Here is a 21,227-nt window from a genome sequence, read left to right on the forward strand (position 1 = left end):
CCGTGGAAAATTGCCATCCCTGAAACTTGGATTTGGAGGTCAGTAGTCCAACTCAAAATATTTGGGCCCCTAACCAGTGTGTTTTTTGTCATTTTTGGTTGCCAAAATCGGTTTTTAGTCGCAAATGGCGACCTGGCGACCGTCTAAATTGAGCGCTGCTTTACTGAAGAGCACTACCGAGTATAACCGGAACGACCCAAATGCTTCCGATCATTAATAGATGCACACTGTCACGTGCTTCGTCTCAGCCAATCAGAAAAAAGGATTCGGACTAACCCCCGGGAAGGCGTACAACAAGGAGGACAAGGAGAGGGATCTGTCAGTGGCTGGAAAATGTTCAAAGTCATAAACAATTGCAATATCACATAGTGACTGTTTAATCAAAGGCTTTTCTAGTCTGCATTATTTTGTAATACAAATTAGTAATTTCTAGTCTGAGGGATAATTTAATGACTGAGAGTACTTTCCAGTGATACTTTGTAGTTTTAGAAGAAAGCCATTCTATGGCAAAAATAATATTTTTGTTTAGATGAATCTAATTAGCTTTTATCATGAATCTCATCAGGAAATTAAGATTCAGTACTTTCTAGTCTTAAAAAGTGTTGAATGAGTATGTATTTTATGTTACAGATTAATATATTGATTTTTTTACAGGAATTGTTGTGCATATTTCTTATTACTTAGAAATAAAAATAGTCCAGATGCAAATTGTGTGTGAGTAACTTTTTTAATTAAAATGCTGAAATAAACTGAAGCAATATTGAACATAATTTTTGGCCTCAAAATGCACCAGAATGCAGGAAAAGGACTCCATTTTGTCAAAAATTTCGGCTAGCTAGCGGATGCTAACACCCGCTAGCGGTATTAGCGGTTAGGCTAACGCTAGCTCGCTAACGCTAAAGGTCGTAGCAGTAATTAAAACAAGTTGACAGGCAAAATTATGGATAATGTGCCTTACCCTTCTGCAAAAGAATGACGTTTGTCACAAACAAAACTCAACTCGGCCTCTTGCCCTCGCTGCTCCGGCCTGTGTGCTGTCCTGGTGTCTCGGTAGCTGAGCGAGAGAGAGTGAATGTCTTCTTCTTTGTGGAGTTAACGGCGGTTGGCCACCTTTACATTGGGCATTACCGCCACCAACTGACCCGGGTGTGGATCAGTCGTGAGAGAGACTGTGATTGCTACTTATTGTTGCGAGTGAGTTTAACTATAAATAAAGTAATCTTCACTCTAAACACTAAGTCTTTGCATTTTTCACCATTCAAGTGACTGTTACTTCATAAATATCAGTAATAAATGCATTTTTTTGATAACCGAGTAAAGTTAACTCATGTTTGCATGTCAGGGCAGCTATTGGATTGTACAGTGTATTAATAAATTAAATGTAACTGATTTCCCTCATTTGTATTTATTTCCATAAAGGCAATACAATCCCTTATTAATGCCTTCATTAGTAATTCTCCCAAGATGTTAAATTTTATTTAAATTCTCTGTAATTCTATTTAATTTCGACATAGTTGACAGAATCGCAAACAAAATAATTTATTGTTTCACCAACAAATGAGACAGTGTGTTTAAAGGTATTGTCTGCTTAGCTACATACAAACTGATGAATTAGCATAGTTGAAATTTTATCAGCTACGACCATGATGGTTGAGAGCTGATTCAGCAGAAGAAGAAAAAAACACTGAGCATGAGCAAACCAGCATTAACCAGCATAGACTAGCACAGCATAATTTGGTGTTGGTTTAGCTGGTGGATCAGCACTGCAATGCTGGTCTACCAGCAAAACCAGCATAGACAAGCATAACCAGCACAGACCAGCATGATTTGGTGTTGGTTTAGCTGGTGGACCAGCATTGCAATGCTGGTCCACCAGCTAAAACCAACACCAAACCAGCATAGACCAGCATAAACCAGCATAGACCAGCATAGACCAGCATGATTTGATGTTGGTTTAGCTGGTGGACCAGCATTGCAATGCTGGTCCACCAGCTAAAACCAACACCGAACCAGCATAGACCAGCATAAACCAGCATAGACCAGCATAAACCAGCATAGACCAGCATGAAATGCATGCTGGTCTATGCTGGTTTTTTCAGCAGGGTATACAGGCTTATCTGTTTAGTGTTTAGTTTTCTCACCCCGTTAAACACTTTTGGGTACTGCTCTTTAAGGGTGTGCTTTAAGTCTGTGACAGCAGCCACATTTTCACCTATATTCAGCACCTCTAGCTTTACAGCAGGGTCATTCTGTGTGGTTTCACCAGATGGTGGTTGCTGCACCATTTTCAAATTAGTCCTAAATTTGTATGCCATTGGACAGTCACAAAAGGACGTTCTATGCAAAATTGTAGGCCTGTAGCTCAAATAGTTTGAGTTATGGGCAGTGGCTTTTCATGGAGGCCAAGGGAAGCCTGGCTTCCCCAAAAAATATGCAAGAAAGAAAAAATATAAATAATCTTCACCACTATGTATTTTATGTTTTATATTTCTGTCATTCCTTGTTGTCAAAACACTACATCATGCATTTCTGCTTTGTGAGGAGCAAAACAGTGCCCCTCTTGTCAAGCTCTTTTTGTGCATTACACTACGTCTCTCATGCCCTCTGCGCTGTCTGTCTGTTCAGAGGCCAGCTTCGCCTTGCCTCCCTTAGAGAAAAAAATAGCCCGTATTAGCCAATCAGATTGAAGCAAGGCTCATCGCTTAATGGTCGATGCATCATTAAAAAAAAACATAAGGGAGGCCAGATCAAATCTGGCTTCCAACCAATCACAAACTGTGATGAACAATACCCACACTAATGCAGCTGTCCCGCCAGGCGAAAGCAAGCCCACACAGCAAGTACAGGTAAAAGCCAGAAAATTAGAATATTTTCATAAACTTGATTTATTTCCGTAATTGCGAACAAAAGGTATAACTTTTACATTATATGTAATCATTGCACGCAGACTGATGCACTTCAAATGTTTATTTATTTAATTTTGATGATCATAGGTGGCAACAAATGAAAATCCGACATTCCGTGGGTCAGAAAATTAGAATATTGTGAAATGGGTCAAGTTTGAAGACACCTGGTGCCACCCACTAACCAGCTGATTAACTCAAAACACCTGCAAAGGGCTTTAAATGGTCTCTCAGTCCAGTTCTGAAGCTTACACAAACATGGGGAAGACTTCAGATTTGACAGCTGTCCAAAAGGCAACCATTGACACATTGCACAAGGAGGGCAAGACTCAAAAGGTTATTGCTGAAAAGGTTGGCTGTTCTCAAAGCTCTGTGTCCAAACACATTAATGGAGAGGCAAAGGGTAGGAAAAACTGTGGTAGGAAAAAGTGTACAAGCGACAGGGATCACCGCGCCCTGGTGAAGATTGTGAAAAAAAACCCATTCAAAAATGTGGGGGAGATTCACAAGGACTGGACTGCTGCAGGAGTCAGTGCTTCAAAATCCACCACCAAGAGACGCATGAAAGACATGGGTTTCAACTGCCGCATACCTCGTGTCAAGCCTCTTTTGAACAAGAAACAGCGCGCAAAGCGTCTCACCTGGGCTAAGGAAAAAAGAGCTGGACTGCAGCTGAGTGGTCCAAAGTTATGTTTTCTGATGAAAGCAAATTTTGCATTGCCTTTGGAAATCGAGGTCCCAGAGTCTGGAGGAGGACAGGAGAGGCACAGGATCCACGTTGCCTGAAGTCTAGTGTGAAGTTTCCACCATCAGTGATGGTTTGGGGTGCCATGTCATCTGCTGGTGTCGGTCCACTCTGTTTCCTGAGATCCAAGGTCAACGCAGCCGTCTACCAGCAAGTTTTAGAGCACTTCATGCTTCCTGCTGCTGACCTGCTTTATGGAGGTGGGGATTTTATGTTCCAACAGGACTTGGCGCCTGCACACAGTGCCAAATCTACCAGTGCCTGGTTTAAGGACCATGATATTTCTGTACTCAATTGGCCAGCCAACTCGCCCGACCTTAGCCCCATCGAAAATCTGTGGGGTATTGTTAAGAGGAAGATGCAGAATGCCAGACCCAAAAATGCAGAAGAGCTGAAGGCCACTATCAAAGCAACCTGGGCTCTCATAACACCTGAGCAGTGCCAGAAACTGATCGACTCCATGCCACGCCGCATTAATGCAGTCATTGAGGCAAAAGGAGCTCCAACCAAGTATTGAGTACTGTACATGCTCATATTTTTCACGTTCATACTTTTCAGTTGGCCAACATTTCTACAAATCCTGTTTTTGTATTGGCCTCAGGTAATATTCTAATTTTCTGACCCACGGAATGTCGGATTTTCATTTGTTGCCACCTATGATCATCAAAATTAAATAAATAAACATTTGAAGTGCATCAGTCTGCGTGCAATGATTACATATAATGTAAAAGTTATACCTTTTGTTCGCAATTACGGAAATAAATCAAGTTTATGAAAATATTCTAATTTTCTGGCTTTTACCTGTATAGCCATCAAGCTAGCCAGAGAATGGATGGTGACAGGAACCTTGAGTTTCTTGTAAAAAATGACTTCACAAAACGTCCTTTTGAAGTTCAACTACAAGTCAAAAGGGACGGTAGGCCAACTCCAAAGCTCAATCTAACTGAGTGTAGAGCTAATGGAAAAGCTCGCTCTTTTAGTGAAGCTAACTATGCCAGAAACGAGTGGCTAACGGGAAGTGCCAAGCTTAACCGGCTTTTCTGCTGGCCATGTCTCCTATTTGACCGGTCTACTGGCTCCCTGAACAACCCCTGGAGCACTTAACCTCTTTTTTTTTTCCACTGAAATAAATGAGAAGTCGGTAGAATAAAGGTACTGTAACAGTAGGCTGATTTGTTTACATGAAAATAACAGTTAAAACACCAAATCTAATTTGTTGTTCACACTGGCTTCCTCGATAATTTTGGTCACGGGCCGCCACTGGTTATGGGGGTCTGAAATTTTCAGAATTTGGGCTATAAAAAGCCTTGCCAGCGTTTTTTGCATCTTTAAGTGGTTATTTCCAGCCCAGTCTCACGAGGATTCGTGAAACTGTCACGTAAATTTTTGTTTCGGTTTCGTGCGCACCAACACGATTTCGTCATGTTTTTCGTGCCGCTCACAACGAAATGCACACCAATGTATTTTAAACGGCGGACTTTTCGTGCCACTCAGAACGTATTTCAAACGAATGGGTATATTATATTTTTAATGTGAAACCGTTTCGAATCCAACGCTATATTTTGCATTACATCATCCCTAACCATAACCCTAACCATAACCCGGTGGTACACTTACCAAGTTGCATAGGAATTTAAAGAATGTCCGACGGCTGCAAACGCGATTACACAAACAGTATACGCCGATGGACAGCTTAGATTGTCATGAATCCGCCGGTATAAACCACTTTCAGATGTGATTACCACAGCGGGTTTCATTGTGAGCAACACGAAAAACATTTCGTTGTGAGCGGCACAAAAAACATGACGAAATCGTGTTGGTGCGCACGAAACCGAAACAAAAATTTACGTGACAGTTTCACGAATCCTCGTGAGACCGGGTTGTTATTTCTCAGCCTCTAGACATACCCGAGAGCTGTGAGTTGGTAAACAAGGCCTCTGCATGTAGCTAGTGCCCCACAAACATCCCCAGGTGTTTTCCTACACTCTGCAGGCCGTGGGGGCTTGCTAAAAATGCTAAAAAATTAAGAGATACCTACCCATGAGTGGGGTTTGGGACCTTAAAAGTACTAGAAATACTTCACAGAAGTGTTCTAACACCCCTGGGTTCCATTCTACACAAACTTGTGTGATAACTTAGCAAACTGGAGCTTTCTAGGTACCTCAGTTTGGAAAATATGAGCTTCCAAAGTTGGACAAGATTTTTAATTGGCTATTTTTGGTGGCAAAAATCTCAGTGTGGGACAGGTACCAGAGACGCCAAATTTTTCTACAAGACAGTTCCATCTGTCTTCTATCACTGTACAAAAAAGCAGCAGGGTTATATTTGTAGTTACTGAGATATTCTTACTCAAAATGGCATGGGTAATGTCAAAATCGTTTTTTTGCTTTTCAGTACTTTAAATTGGGATACAAGTATTAGTAGTCATTCCAATGGTAGCATTATGTATGTTTTGTTCTTTTTGAAATGTTAGTTGTTAAAGGTGACCACCTTCAAAAAGTGTAATGGTATAACTTAGGTATACCTAAGTTATAACTTAGGTAAAGGTTCTTTTTCTTGTAACATGACATTGTACAATTGAATTTAACATGCTTAATCCCACTGCACTGATACTGTAAAATTCAACATTATTGTTGTTATTTTTAAATTAATCAACTATAAATGACTACAGAGTTCCCTGCATTCAAGTTAGTACATGTAATTTGTATGTGTATGTTATAATTACATGTATGCATTGCAAATAGGTGTCATTCTCCCCAGTGATACTCATAGCTGCCAACTGCCCCTCCACTCGTTCACATTGCGAAGTCACCTCCAATGTGCGAGCCAATGTTAAACCTGGACCTTTCTCAAGTAGCTTTCTCCATGCATATTCAGAAATGCATTTACTCAGGATAGCGTCTCTTATTTGGTTATCTCTATCTCCATGAAAGTCACAGTCTTTTCCAGCTTGCCTTAAGTGCATACAAAATTGTTGCACAGTTTCACCTTGTTTTTGGGACAACTTGTGAAAAATTTGGCGTGCAAATGCTGCATTTACTTGGGGAACAAAATATGCGTTGAGTGCTGCCACTGCCGCCGTGTAGTCTGTTGCCTTGCAACAATGTTCTCCCATGTCGGCTCCCTCTCTTTTGCAGCTGCAGCGGTGTTGCACTTCTTTCTAAAAACGTGTTCAAACTCACCATATGAGAGCATTAAGATTTAAACCAACTCAAATCAGCTATTCTGGAACCAGAAACTCAGAGTTTCCTATCTCAGAGTAGATCAGCTCAGAGTTCAGGGTTACACTCAGAGTTTGTTGAACCTGCTTTGTGAAACAGACCCCTGAAAGAAAAATAAACTGAATGGGTCATGTTGGAGTTGAAAAATCAACTGGTCACTGCTCTGTGGTGGACAGTCTATGTTATGGTGACACAGGTAGTTTGGCATGTCGGTACTGCAATTTCTTTCAACTTATCAGATGACATACACATAGATGTCGATACTGTATATCTGCAATAATCCCCTATGTGCATACTAACTTAGCACACTGACTTTGCCTGTAAGTAATCCAACAGGCTGAAATTAGTGCAGGATGTTCTAGCGTTAATCTAAAACACAGGTGATACTCATAGGAATTTAGGTATCAGCTTTAAAACTTTCAAATACCTCAGAATGTCATTTGTGATCAGAAGATCTGGACAAGTGGAAGATTTGATCCATTAGTGGCAATATAGAAGATCAGTTAGTTACTACAGTTAATCCTATAAGAACCAGGTGGGCCTATATCAAAGTTTGTGCCAATCCATGCAGCTTAACAAAAGATATTAACCTGTGTACATACAGTATAATGTGTGAATTTTATCTATTCCAGGGTCACAGATCATCAGATTACATTCAAAACTACAGTTTAATGTGGCATCAGTACGAAATATTGATAACCCTTGTGGCCATATCTGTGTTGTCTCCACTTCAGACTCCTGTTCACTGAATGAAGCTGTACTGCAGGAACAGGTGGAAAAGCTCAACAGACAGAACACCGATCATTTACACGTAAATGCGGAGGTTGACGTTCAGAGGGGGGAGGACAGAGGAAGTGGAGGAAGACAGAAGTCTGCAGAGCTCATCCTGGTTGGACCACGTACTTCTGCTACCCAGTTAGAGGAAAGGCAGAATCAACCTAAAGAAAGACAAAATGAAGAGAAAGAAGGGGATATCTTTGAGGATTCCGAAGCAGAAGAAGAGGAACAACTGGCAGAAGATCCAGAACAGGGAGGAAAAGTAGAGGATGATGGGAAGAAAAGACACAAAGCAGAAGCAGAAGACTCATCAAAATCTGAAAAGGCAATCGGTGTCATGCCAGACGTCTGCAAAACCTCTCTCCCATCACAGGAAAGGTATTTCTTGCCAGTCACAAGACGTCTTCTTGTAACCTTCTGTGTTGTTAATTCAAGTGAATCTGTGTATTTGTATTTCTTTGTGTAATGGAAGTTGGCGAATGTTTGATTATTTTAAATGATAGAGAATTCTGTTATTTCCTCTCCTAACATGTGAAGCTCAGAGGAGCTTGGCGATGTGGCCACTTGCAGCAAACGTCGTGTCATAGAAGAAGATCTAGTGAAGGACGACCTCAAAAAAAGTCGAGTGGAAGACAATGAAGTGGGGACGGCTGAAGGACAGGTGGTGGAGGGGGTCAAGCCACAGCCTTCCAAATCTGATGAGGCAAAGACTAAAGCTGAAGAAGAGGGAAAGGAGGGAGAATCCACAGTGAAGGAATTTACCATTGGTGAGAAATGAAATGTTTTCAGTTGTGTTTACAATGCATCCATGCATGAGAAGAAAACAAAGAAGTTTGGTATGAGAGGAGGGGTGGAGGTGTAGATGTGACCACAATGTGTAAATTTTCAGATTGGGTAAAATTTAGCTGTATAGATATTTTTTCAGGATATGAATTAGTGATTGCATCAGCTTGCATTTTGGCGTTTAGACATTGATTTCAGCATGCACACTACCGTTCGAAAGTTTGGGGTCACTTAAAAGCAGTTTTTTCAATGAAGATAACGTTAAAGTAATCAGAAAAACAGTCAAGACTTGAGACTCCTTTGTTGAATTTAGTCAAGCAATCAAGTTTTCTGTGTGTACAGCTAGTCATCACGAGTAAACACCAACCATCACAAGAATGAAAGTAATACACTCCTGTTCAAAGGTTTGGGGTCACTTATAATTGTCCTCATTTTTAAAAGAAAAACTTATTTTTTTCAATGAGGATAACATTAAATGAATCAGAAATCCAGTCTAGGCATTGTTAATGAAGTAAATGACAATTCAAGGTGGAAACAGTTGATTTTTAATAGAATATCTACAAAGAGGTACAGAGGAGCATTTCCAGCAACCATCACTCTTGTGTTCTAATGCTACATTGTGTTAGCTAATGGTGTTGAGAGGCTAATTGATGATTAGAAAACCCTTGTACAGCTATGTTAGCACATGAATAAAAGTGTGAGCTTTCATGGAAAACATGAAATTGTCTGGGTGACCCCAAACTCTTGAATGGTAGTGTACGTCTATGCTAGTTTATAATGGTGTCAACTTTATATTGTGTTGCTGAAACAAAATGGACTGTGTGTAAGGCACTTTGGATATGCTTTCTTTGCTGTCATACAGTTACACAAGACACTTAGTTTTTATTTAACCGTTGCAAAGAAAAAACAAGAAAGGAAAATTTTTAGCCGCTAAAGATACATGTAGAGCTCATGGCCTCTGTATTTCTAAAATCTGGGCAACGGTCCTGTTTGGCATGATTCTCCTTTTGTGTCAAACCCACGTATAGTAGCAGGCTTTCCATGTAGATGCAGCTTGTTGAGATAGTCATTTGACCTTTTTTTTTTTTTTTGCCCAGACTTTCAAACAGATTCAGTGTCATAATAGCATGGCTGTTCAAGCGTCACTAACATGTCAGTCAACATAGCTGGCAGAACAGATAATAAGACACTGGCACGCTTTATATGTTCAGTCCCAGCAATTTCCTTTCTCATCCTTTCTTTTCTGTTACCTCTGTTGTTTCTTCAGACTCAAGCCCTCCACCGTTAGCACCTTTTGACCACCGCATTGTGACTCCCAAACCTCATCAGATCGCGACCTACTACACTATCAACAGAGATGAGGTCCTTGGAGGGTGAGTGACCAGAACACCACAGAATATCCACCTCCCATTACAACAATAAAGAATTTATTTTTAGTTCACTTAGTTACAGCCACAGATACTTCATTCACTTCACTCCATCAGCCTTCTCTGATGAAATACCTAGGGATCTCACACCCCAATATTTTTTTTCAAGACCTTGTTGCTGCCCCCTGGAGGGCAAATTGTTATGTTCCTCGGGGGACACTTGTGAAATAGCGGGCCACTCTGATGTAATAGACTGGTGCTAAATCCTGCCTCTCAAAGTGAAGATTACTCCTCAGCACGCAAGCACATTTCTCAAATTAGTGACATGGCACACAGCAGAGACCTAATTTCTAAATGACTGAATGAGCTTATTATGATGTATGCGTATAAGTAACAGCCACAAGAAATGATTTTTTTGTATTGAATTAATTTGGCAGCTTTATGTCACAATTGATTCATTGTTTTGGCCTTTAAACCTGAGAAGATATTGAGAAATAAAATTTATAAGTTCCCCCAAGTTAACATCAAGTCAAATCAATATGCTTGTTTTGTTTAAACCATCCATCCATCCTCTATACACCGCTTTATCCTCATTAGGGTCACGGGGGGTGCTGGAGCCTATCCCAGCTGACTCGGGCGAAGGCAGGGGACACCCTGGACAGGTCGCCAGTCTGTCACAGGGCTACATACACAGACGAACACTCACACTCGCATTCACACCTACGGACAATTTAGAGTACTCAATTAACCTCAGCACATTTTTGGACTGTGGGAGGAAGCCGGAGTACCCGGAGAAAACCCACGCATGCACAGGGAGAACATGCAAACTCCATGCAGAAAGATCCCAGGCCCACCCCGGGAGTCGAACCAGGGATCTTCTTGCTGCAAGGCGAAAGTGCTAACCACTACTTCACTGAGCAGCCCTTGTTTAAACCAACAGACATATATATTTACAGGATCTAGTACTGTCCAAACGCTAATCCAAACAATGCAAAACCTGATATTCAGTTTAGTCATATTAAACAACAGCAAGAGAACCTGGAACCACCAATGTTCAGCTTGACATATGACTTATATTTCAGCACTAGAATTATTAGAGTTTGATAATACAATTCAATTTCCAAAATGGTTCCTCTTCGACGCTGCATCTCATCGATCTACGTGTTTGACTCATCCCTCTGTTTGCTTTTCTTTCATTAGGGGACGTTTTGGACAAGTCCACAAGTGCATAGAGAACTCGTCTGGTCTCACACTGGCTGCCAAGATCATCAAAGCCAGGAGCCAGAAAGAGAAGGTGCAGTAATAACCGTCCAGTGAATGCTGGCTGTGAAACAGAATACATGCTCAGCAATGCTTCTTTGATGCCATTTTCCCCAGACAGTCTAATGGATGGTTACTTTTGTCATTGCTAAGTACCATAAAGGATTATATTTTAAAAATAGGCACAGCTCAACCATCTATGTGTCGTGGGTATGCAGCAGTTTGTCAGCCTCATTGTGTCTTTATTTCGTTCAGTCATCCAAAAGTGATGTTGGAGAGGTCAGGTGTCCCAGCATAGCTGTGTGGTTACATTATCATCTGAAGTATTCAAAAAAGCTCATCAAAGTCACAGCCAAATCCTCACATAACTCATGTTGCCATCAATTACAGACAAAGAATGTCTGTTTTGTTTAAATTGCATATGATTAAACTGCAAAATATCTCTGCTCAGAGATTGGGATTCAACATGATCTTAATGATTATCGGCAGCAAAACCCCCATTTTTATTTACTTTCATGTAAATTTGAGATTTCTCTGTAGTTTTCTTATGTGAAAATTTCAAAGCTGATGAACAACACGATGAACTGCAATGATTTCACTTGTTAACTAAGTCTAAATTTCCCTTGCAGTACTAAATGGTTTTGCCAATATTTCACCTCAGTTTCAGCCACATCACTCTTTATTTAGCTTAGTTTTAAATCTTTCACTTAACAATATGTGGTTTCATTTAAATAGTATATCTGTCTCTCAGGAGGTGGTGAGGAATGAGATCCAGGTGATGAATCAGCTGAACCACGCCAACCTTATTCAGCTGTATGCTGCCTTTGAGTCACGCCATGACATCATTCTAGTCATGGAATAGTAAGTCTGTCTCAGAGTGCCTGTATATACTGCATGTGCATGTGTTTGTTGTGTTAATACAACATGTTTTCAAGCTCTGCCTCACTGTAACTTAGTTTGTCCTTATGCTTTAGTGTGGAAGGAGGGGAGCTGTTTGATCGCATCATTGATGAGAACTACAACCTGACAGAGCTGGACACTGTGCTGTTTATACGCCAGATCTGTGAAGGGCTGCAATATATGCACAAAATGTACATCCTGCATCTGGACCTTAAGGTACTTCAGTTCATTCCCTGTCATTGTTTCACTGCTTATCTCATTTTTCTGTCACACTAATGTACACTGCTGTTCAAAAGTATGGGGTCATCCGGACAATTTCATATTTTCCATGAAAACTCACACGGTCATTCATGTGCTAACATAACTGCACAAGGGTTTTCTAATCATCAATTAGCCTTTCAGCACCATTAGCTAACAAAATGTAGCATTAGAACACAGAAGTGATGGTTGCTGATGGTGGGTCTTTGTACCGCGATGTAGATATTCCATTAAAAATCAACCGTTTCCATCTAGAATAGTCATTCACCACATTAACAATGTCTAGACTACATTTCTGATTCATTTGATGGTATCTTCACTGAAAAAAATGCTTTTCTTTCAAAAATAACATTTCTAAGTGACCCCAAACTTTTATTAGTATTAATATTTGTATAAATATCGACATATGGTAGATACTTTACTATTTAAACTTTTAATTTGTTTTTATTTATGTCTCCAATCTGCTATGTAAGCACAGCCTGCAGTTCAACCTAGTTCAGCTGAATAGTCCCTGAATTTTTGTCACAAGATGTTGTTAAGTCCCTGATGGCTTCTCAGTTGCAGAGAGAAGCATACCTTTTTAGTTTCTTTAAGAATCTGTTTGTAAAAACAGTATATTTTGGTGAATTTTTATTTTTCCTGACAGAATGCATGAGACACATGATTAGTTCAATTACTGTCAGAAAGTTGAATATCTGATGATTCAGACTGATAAATGGTGACATTTTGGTAGGTTCTGGGGTTCAGATGGTTAAATCACTTTAAAAATTCTATTGCAGCCTCTTGCTGGGCCTAAACACAGCATAATAAAAAAGCTAGAATCCATTGATAATGAAAAATGATAAACTGTCTAAAAGCCCCCATTACAGTTTGTGTTCTCCCAATGAAAAGACATTTGCAGTGCTTTCTGTCTTGCTTTTGTAGCTCTTTCTCTCACTTGTGTCTGTCCCAGAAAAAAATAATTTGTCTGAAACACAGTATGTGTGTTCTTTTTCAGCCAGAGAACATTCTTTGTGTCAGCAGGGCTACTAACAAGATCAAAATCATTGATTTTGGCCTGGCCAGGAGGTAAAATTTATAGTCATCTTTTCTTCCATAACTTGACTTTCTGAGGCCTGTGTGTGTCTCTTATGGGTCTACTGTTGTGTCTCTTACAGGTATAAACCCAGGGAGAAGTTGAGGGTCAACTTTGGAACACCTGAATTTTTAGCTCCTGAAGTCATCAACTATGAGTTTGTTTCATTCCCTACAGACATGTGGAGTCTTGGAGTCATCACTTACATGCTGTAAGTCAGAGATCCACGTTCACACATAAACATACATGCAAGAAGACACAGTGCATAACCTGAGTTTTTTTTTTCCGTCCAGGCTCAGTGGATTGTCTCCGTTTCTGGGAGACGATGACAACGAGACATTGAACAACATCCTGGCCTGTCAGTGGAACTTTGAGGAAGAGGAGTTTACAGACATCTCTGATGAGGCCAAAGACTTTATCACTCGTCTGCTCGTGAAGAGCAAGAGCTGGAGGATGAGTGCCGCAGAGTCCCTCCGACACCCCTGGCTGTCAGACCGAAGTCTGCACTATCAGCTCAATCAGAAGGTAAATATAGCATCCAGTGTGATATATATATATATATATATATATATATATATATATATATGTATGCATATACATATCTACATACAGTGCCTATCATAAGTATTCACCCCCTTTGATGTTTTACCCTTTTATTGCTTTCAAAAATCAATCATGGTCAATAAAATTGAGCTTTTTTAACAAAAAAAAATTGGAAAAAACTCTTTAATGTCAAAGTGAAAACAGATTTCTATAAAGTAATGTTAATGAAAGAAAATTATATAAATAAAAATAATTGTTTGCATAATTATTCACCCCCTTTTTAATTTAATGGTCTAATTCAATAGAGGTCAATCAAATTGTTGCCAATAGTCTCACAATTAGTGAAATGAAGATCACCTGAGTGGTGTGGGTGTGTTTCAAGTGACTGAGTTGTAAACACCTGTGTCTGAAGGGTCCAAAGAGTGGTTGATCAGTATTCCTGGCTACCATTACACCATGAAGACAGAAGAACACTCTAAGCAACTCAGGGAAAGGGTTATTGAGAAATACAATTCAGGGGATGGTTACAAAAAAATTCCAAGGCACTGAACATCCCCCTGAGTTCAGTGAAATCAATTATCAAGAAATGGAAGGAATATGGCACTTGTGTGAATCTGCCTCGATCAGGCCGCCCTCGTAAACTGAGTGACCGTGCAAGTAGGAAACTAGTGAGAGAAGCCACCAAGACCCCTACAACTACTCTGAAGGAGTTACAAGCTTCAGCTGCTGAGATGGGAGAGACTGTGCATGTAGCAACTGCTGCCCAGGTTCTTCACCGGTCAAAGCTTTATGGGAGAGGGGCAATGACAAAGCCACTGTTGAAGAAAAGTCATATTAGATCTCGACTACAGTTTGCCAAAAAGCATGTGGAAGACTCCATGGTCAAGTGGAAGAAGATTCTTTGGTCTGATGAGACCAAAATTGAGCTTTTTGGCCATCAGACAAGATGTCGTGTTTGGCGGAAACCAAACACTGCACATCACCAAAAACACACCATCCCCACTGTGAAGCATGGTGGTGGCAGCATCATGCTGTGGGGATGTTTCTCGGCAATTGGACCTGGAAGGCTTGTAAAGGTAGAGGGCAGAATGAATGCTGCAAAATACACTGAAATCCTGGGGGACAATCTTTTTCAGCCTGCAAGAGATCTACGTCTTGGGAGAAGATTTATTTTCCAGCAAGACAATGATCCAAAACATACTGCAAAAGCTACACAGGAATGGTTAAAACAGAACCAGGTAAATGTTCTGGAGTGGCCGAGTCAAAGCCCAGACCTCAATCCTATAGAGAATTTGTGGCTGGACTTGAAAAGGGCTGTTCATGCCCGATACCCGCACAACCTGACAGAGCTTGAGCAGTTTTGCAAAGGAGAATGGAGCAAAATTGCAGTGGGCAGATGTGCAAGACTGATTGAGACCTATCCACACAGACTCACTGCTGTGATTGCAGCCAAAGGTGCATCTACTAAATACTGACTTGAAGGGGGTGAATAATTATGCAAACAATTATTTTCATTTATATAATTTTCTTTCATTAACATTACTTTATAGAAATCTGTTTTCACTTTGACATTAAAGAGTTTTTTCCAATAATTTTTTTTGTTATAAAAGCTAAATTTTATTGACCTTGACTGATTTATGAAAGCAATAAAAGGGTAAAACATCAAAGGGGGTGAATACTTATGATAGGCACTGTATATATGTAGATATATACATATCTACATATATATGTGTGTGTGTGTGTATATATATATATATATATATATATATATATATACAGTGGGTACGGAAAGTATTCAAACCCGTTGAAATTTTTCACCCTCTGTGTCATTGCAGCCATTTGCCAAAATCAAAAAAGTTCATTTTATTTCTCATTAATGTACACTCAGCACCCCATCTTGACAGAAAAAAACAGAAATGTAGAAATTTTTGCAAATTTATTAAAAAAGAAAAACTGAAATATCACATGGTCATAGGTATTCAGACCCTGTGCTCAGTATTGAGTAGAAGCACCCTTTTCAGCTAGTACAGTCATGAGTCTTCTTGGGAATGACGCAACAAGTTTTTCACACCTGGATTTGGGGATCCTCTGCCATTCTTCCTTGCAGATCCTCTCCAGTTTTGTCAGGTTGGATGGTGAACGTTGGTAGACAGCCATTTTGAGGTCTCTCCAGAGATGCTCAATTGGGTTTAGGTCAGGGCTCTGGCTGGGCCAGTCAAGAACGGTCACAGAGTCGTTCTGAAGCCACTCCTTTTTTATTTTAGCTGTGTGCTTAGGGCCATTGTCCTGTTGAAAGGTGAACCTTTGGCTGGGCCAGTCAGAGGTCCTGAGCACTCTGGAAGAGGTTTTCCTCCAGGATATCGCTGTACTTGGCCGCATTCATCCTTCCTTCAATTGCAACCAGTCGTCCTGTCCCTGCAGCTGAAAAAAAACCCACAACATGATGCTCCCACCAACGTGTTTCACTGTAGGGATTGTATTGGGCAGGTGATGAGCAGTGCCTGGTTTTCTCCACACATACCGCTTAGAATTAACACCAAAAAGTTCAATCTTGGTCTCATCAGACCAGAGAATCTTATTTCTCATAGTCTGGGAGTCCTTCATGTGTTTTTTGGCAAACTCTATGCGGGCTTTCATGTAATGTAGCTGCAAGGGGACACAAGCCAGTGTCTTATTGTGCAGGTCCCAAGCCCGGAAAAATACAGAGGGTTGTGACAGGAAGGGCATCCGACGTAAAACTTTGGCCAAATCAAACATGCGCATCAAATGTATGACTTCCATACCGGATCGGTATAGACAGGTGTGTGCCTTTCCTAATCAAGTCCAATCAGTTTAATTAAACACAGCTGGACTCCAGTAAAGAAGCAGAACCATCTCGAGGAGGATCAGAAGAAATGGACAGCATGTGAGTTAAATATGAATGTCGCTGCAAAGGGTCTGAATACTTATGACAATGTGATATTTCAGTTTTTCTTTTTTAATAAATCTGCAAAAATTTCTACATTTCTGATTTTTTTTCTGTCAAGATGGGGTGCTGAGTGTACATTAATGAAAAATAAAATGAACTTTTTTGATTTTGGCAAATGGCTGCAATGACACAGAGTGAAAAATTTCAAAGGGTCTGAATACTTTCCGTACCCACTATCACCTCAATGCACTACAGCATGTAGGCATGGACTTTTCTAAACTGAAGAGAACAAAATTAAGTAAAAATGCAACTTTATTTTTTGCAGTATCTACAATTCAACTCTTTATTGCTTCATTTATGATGTCTAGTAGTAAAGCTTTGAAAAAATGTTCACGTGGCAGATTTTGGCATGTGTAATGTTTGTATAAACATATTTTTAAAGACAGCATGTCTTCCGGCTATTTCAATTTTAAGTTTTGCCATTATAGGTGATTTCTGTAAATACTCTCATTGCAGAAAAACAAGTGCCACTCCACACATTCCCCTCCTCCAGAGAGCTAGAGAGGTAAGATCATTATTCTGTCAGCTTATATACAGCTTTGGATATGATTATTCTGCCACTCTGACCACCGCTTCCTGCCTGCCTTTAATACATCAGTTTTTAACCCTCTGAAAACCAATCATCGATGTTTTTGATGTTAAAAAAGTTTTCATTTTGAACTGTTTTCAGCACGCCTTTAATCATGAAAATAAGGACACGTTTTTATTTTTGGGATTTTTCAGGATTGTGTGAAAATGCTGCAAAGTTGCAACAGCAACTCTTAGTGTATATAAATATTTTCACTTTATTTTTTAACAAAGTCCACAGATGATTAGGTATTGATGATTCAATAATATCAAAATATGTATCTATCTTGTGTTGATATGAATTTGCTGAATGCGGTACTATAAAATGTAAATTAATTTGTTAAGTCAAAACTGTAATTGCAACCCATGCTAGAATGCACTTTCACACAATAAAAAATGGTAAGAAAATGATGTTATTACAACTTTCTTTTTTTTGAACTTGTAAATGTGGAATTTTATTACATCAGTCCTCTACAGTTTGTTCATATGTACAGACTGGACTTTGCTTGAACATCATAAGGATTTCTGGTTTCTGAGGACTCTTGATTGATAGATAGTATTCTCCTTTGTGTTTCTTTATATGTGGAAACTGAAGGAAGTCATTTTTTTTCTGTGAAGCGCAAACATACATCATACTTGTTGCATGCAGTCGATGTACAGTACCGTTAATATACTGTTAATTCTATACAAAATAAATAGGGTTAACCTTAACCCCATAACCCCCCCTCTCTCTCTCTCTCTCTCTCTCTCTCTCAATATATATATATATATATATATATATATATATATATATATATATATATAGATATAGATATACACACACACACATGCAATATGGACACTGTATATTGCCATAGATGGCAGAATTGATGAATTTACTCATGAGCCAGTGATGGGGCCTTCTGTGTGAATAAGTAACACCCATTACACCCATTAAAGCCCAGTGTTGCATTTTTGCAACATTGAAATATATATATATATGTATATATATATATATATACATACATAATTTGAGTTCTCCATCTTTTAATATCTTTAGGATGAAGAAAGGAAATGCTGCAGGTCAAATACTTGGAAAATTGTTGAAATTATTCAAAAAGACAGAACTCGGGGGTCAGTGAAAGATAGACATGTTGTTTGAACTTGGAATGTGGTATGTCTCACAGTATTGATATTTTCCCTCCAAATCTGTTACAGTTCAGAGTGTGGGATGCTGGGAAATAAAGGATTTGTCTACATTCAGTCAGAAATAGGTACAGCTAGACAGCTTTAAATAAATGCTGCAATTTTGCAACTGTGGGCCTGAACAAGAATTTATTGCATGGATTGAAATTGTTTAACTACAATGATTCAATTCAAATTAAATTATCACTGTTTAGGCCTGTTTGTGTCAACTTATAAAGAAACCAACAAGTGGTCTAATGGTTATTGCCAAGGCTATATCTGTCGGTTTATATTTTAACTCAAAGTGTCTATTCTAAGGCATTTATTTTTTGTTGTTTTGCTCTGTTTCCCCATTAGAAACACTGTGAGGCCCTCAGCATGTCTTCTGACAATGTAGGGCCTTGGAGCCCAACACCGGACCAATGCTGCTGTACCTGTATAGCCACTGAATAACTACTCTCCTCATGTTAGCTTTGCTCCGCAACTGCTAGTACTGACCTGAACAGTGGGAGAAATAGAGGAAGAATCAAACACAGACTGAACCAGTGAGGACTCTCTAGCTCTGTGGTGTGTAAGTACTGTTGCTGCAAAGGTATCAAGAGACATAAAGCCTGCATTATCTATCACTTCTACAACTACAAAAGCTGTAAATCATCTGTTTAGCATCAAGAAAACACTGTGGTTCTTCTGCTGACAGCGGTCACTTTATCATGTTGTCCTGATTTTTTTTGTTGCATGCTTTGCACTTTCTGTCCTATTTCCCCATGATTCAGCAAACGACTTTAAACAAAATCTAGATTGAATGCTGTTATTTAAATAATATATTTGTGAATACAGATTTTTTTCTTTTAAGTCTTATAAAAATTATTTTCTTTCTTTCTGGAACATATGTTAAATACATTTGGAACTTGGTTGAAGTTGAAGTCACCCCATTAATTTATTTTGTATACAACACAACACTGCATGCACTCATTCTCCCTGAACAGTGAGAATATCTCAGTGACTGATTCTGCTTCATGCCATAGTTCACTCACATTTTAGACTGCAATGCCTTCTGCATGCAATCATGCCGCTAGCTCGTCTTGCTTCGGCAGTTTGGAGTAGCCCTCTCACCTTCCATGAAGGCATAACGAACAACAGAATACTACCTATGAATGATTCATGTTTATGACTGAAGTGCATTCTTATGTTCATTTATTTCCTGGTTCAACACCAGACTGTACTTGAAGTACAAAGCTTTTATTCAAGATGTAATATTTTTCAGGGGCAATCAACAGAATTTCACTTAGTTATGCGCATACTATATGTGTAAATACACAGTTCATCCTGATGGAGAGCCAACAACAGAGCAAAGAACAAACCAGTCATTGCTTTATTGTCCCAGTTTTTCAGTAATGGGGGGTTGGGTGAGTATTTAATGCTCGATTGTTGGCTGTTTCATTAGGAAAAGAAAAGGCTTCGTGATTTGAATATTTGTTTATTTGAATTTATGATCCCTTTTTCAAGTTTTTTGGGGTAACAATGATGCATAATTAAATGTAGAGTATAAATAAGTTAATAAATGATGCACTTCAGAAAAAAATTGCAGTGTTTCTTTTATCCATCCATCACCTATACACCATTTAATCCTCATTAGGGTTGTGGGGGGCTGGAGTCTATCCCAGATGATCTGGGGTGAAGGCAGGGGACACCCTGGACAGGTCACCAGTCTATCACAGGAATACATCCATCCATCCATTCTCTATACACTGCTTTATCCTCACTAGGTTCGTGGGGGTGCTGGAGCCTATCCCAGCTGACTCGGGGGAAGGCAGGGGACACCCTGGACAGGTCACCAGTCTGTTGCAGGGCTACATATAGAGATAAACAATCACACTCACATTCACACCTACGGGCAATTTAGAATGACCAGTTAACTTCAGCATGATTTTGGACTGTGGGAGGAACCAGGAGAAAACCTACACATGCACAAGGAGAACATGCAAACTCCATGTAGAAAGATCCCAGGAAAGCCAGGATGCAAACTGGGGATCTTCTAGCTGCAGTGCTAACCACTGAGTCACTATGCAGCTCTGTGTTTCTTTCAGTTTATTTAAAATTAAAACCAGCTCTATAAATTAAAACTATGATCATTTGCATGGAAGCTGTAATAAGTTTTCTAAATGCAGTGGGCTCCAGAAGTCTGACCAATGGTGAAGACACTGTATTGTATGATTTTTAAAATAAGGTGTGTTTGGACTCATCTAATAACTATAAACTATCTCTGTAGTATGAATCCTTTTACACAAAGATGTAAAATGGATGGAGTCGCTGAAGGATGAAGTGCTACTACTCCTCGGTTTGGGTGAAGTTGATTTGCAGTAAGCTTTCAACACCAGAGACAACTCCCTCGCCCTGACAATTGCAGAAGGGGTTGACATGGATTACACTGACTCATGTGAACCATAGCAGACCATTGCATACACGTAGATGCAGGCAGTATAAGAACTTGAAGCCTTGATTATACTCTGGTGTAAACATATGTGACAGGGTCAGTTTTTTATGGACTATTGCATGTTTAACTCTTTTATATTCTGTTTGTTGTGATTTTAGTGAGTTTTACTGCATGCATTTTTACTTAACTGACTTTGAACGCCTCACAGGCACGTGGCAATCAACAACATTATGGGCTCGACACACGGGAACCGACAACAGTC

The 21,227-nt window shown here is 39.6% G+C and overlaps 1 protein-coding gene across 2 annotated transcripts in view; it reads left to right on the forward strand.

Moving 5' to 3' along the window:
* The window catches only part of mylk4b (myosin light chain kinase family, member 4b), a 157,874-nt gene extending 137,818 nt beyond the window's left edge, over positions 1 to 20,056 (forward strand). For both annotated transcript variants that reach the window (XM_051947295.1, XM_051947296.1), the window contains 11 exons: positions 7,604 to 8,024; positions 8,184 to 8,413; positions 9,697 to 9,802; positions 10,997 to 11,090; positions 11,808 to 11,917; positions 12,031 to 12,172; positions 13,212 to 13,282; positions 13,372 to 13,500; positions 13,583 to 13,814; positions 17,257 to 17,305; positions 18,889 to 20,056. In XM_051947295.1, coding sequence (XP_051803255.1) covers positions 7,604 to 8,024; positions 8,184 to 8,413; positions 9,697 to 9,802; positions 10,997 to 11,090; positions 11,808 to 11,917; positions 12,031 to 12,172; positions 13,212 to 13,282; positions 13,372 to 13,500; positions 13,583 to 13,814; positions 17,257 to 17,301 — 1,580 coding nt within the window. In that variant the 3' untranslated portion in view covers positions 17,302 to 17,305; positions 18,889 to 20,056. The remainder of the gene's footprint in view (positions 1 to 7,603; positions 8,025 to 8,183; positions 8,414 to 9,696; positions 9,803 to 10,996; positions 11,091 to 11,807; positions 11,918 to 12,030; positions 12,173 to 13,211; positions 13,283 to 13,371; positions 13,501 to 13,582; positions 13,815 to 17,256; positions 17,306 to 18,888) is intronic.
* Positions 20,057 to 21,227: the final 1,171 nt, after the last annotated feature.

Source organism: Acanthochromis polyacanthus, chromosome 4, assembly GCF_021347895.1.
Source record: "Acanthochromis polyacanthus isolate Apoly-LR-REF ecotype Palm Island chromosome 4, KAUST_Apoly_ChrSc, whole genome shotgun sequence".
In the NCBI taxonomy this organism is placed as follows: Eukaryota; Metazoa; Chordata; class Actinopteri; family Pomacentridae; genus Acanthochromis; species Acanthochromis polyacanthus.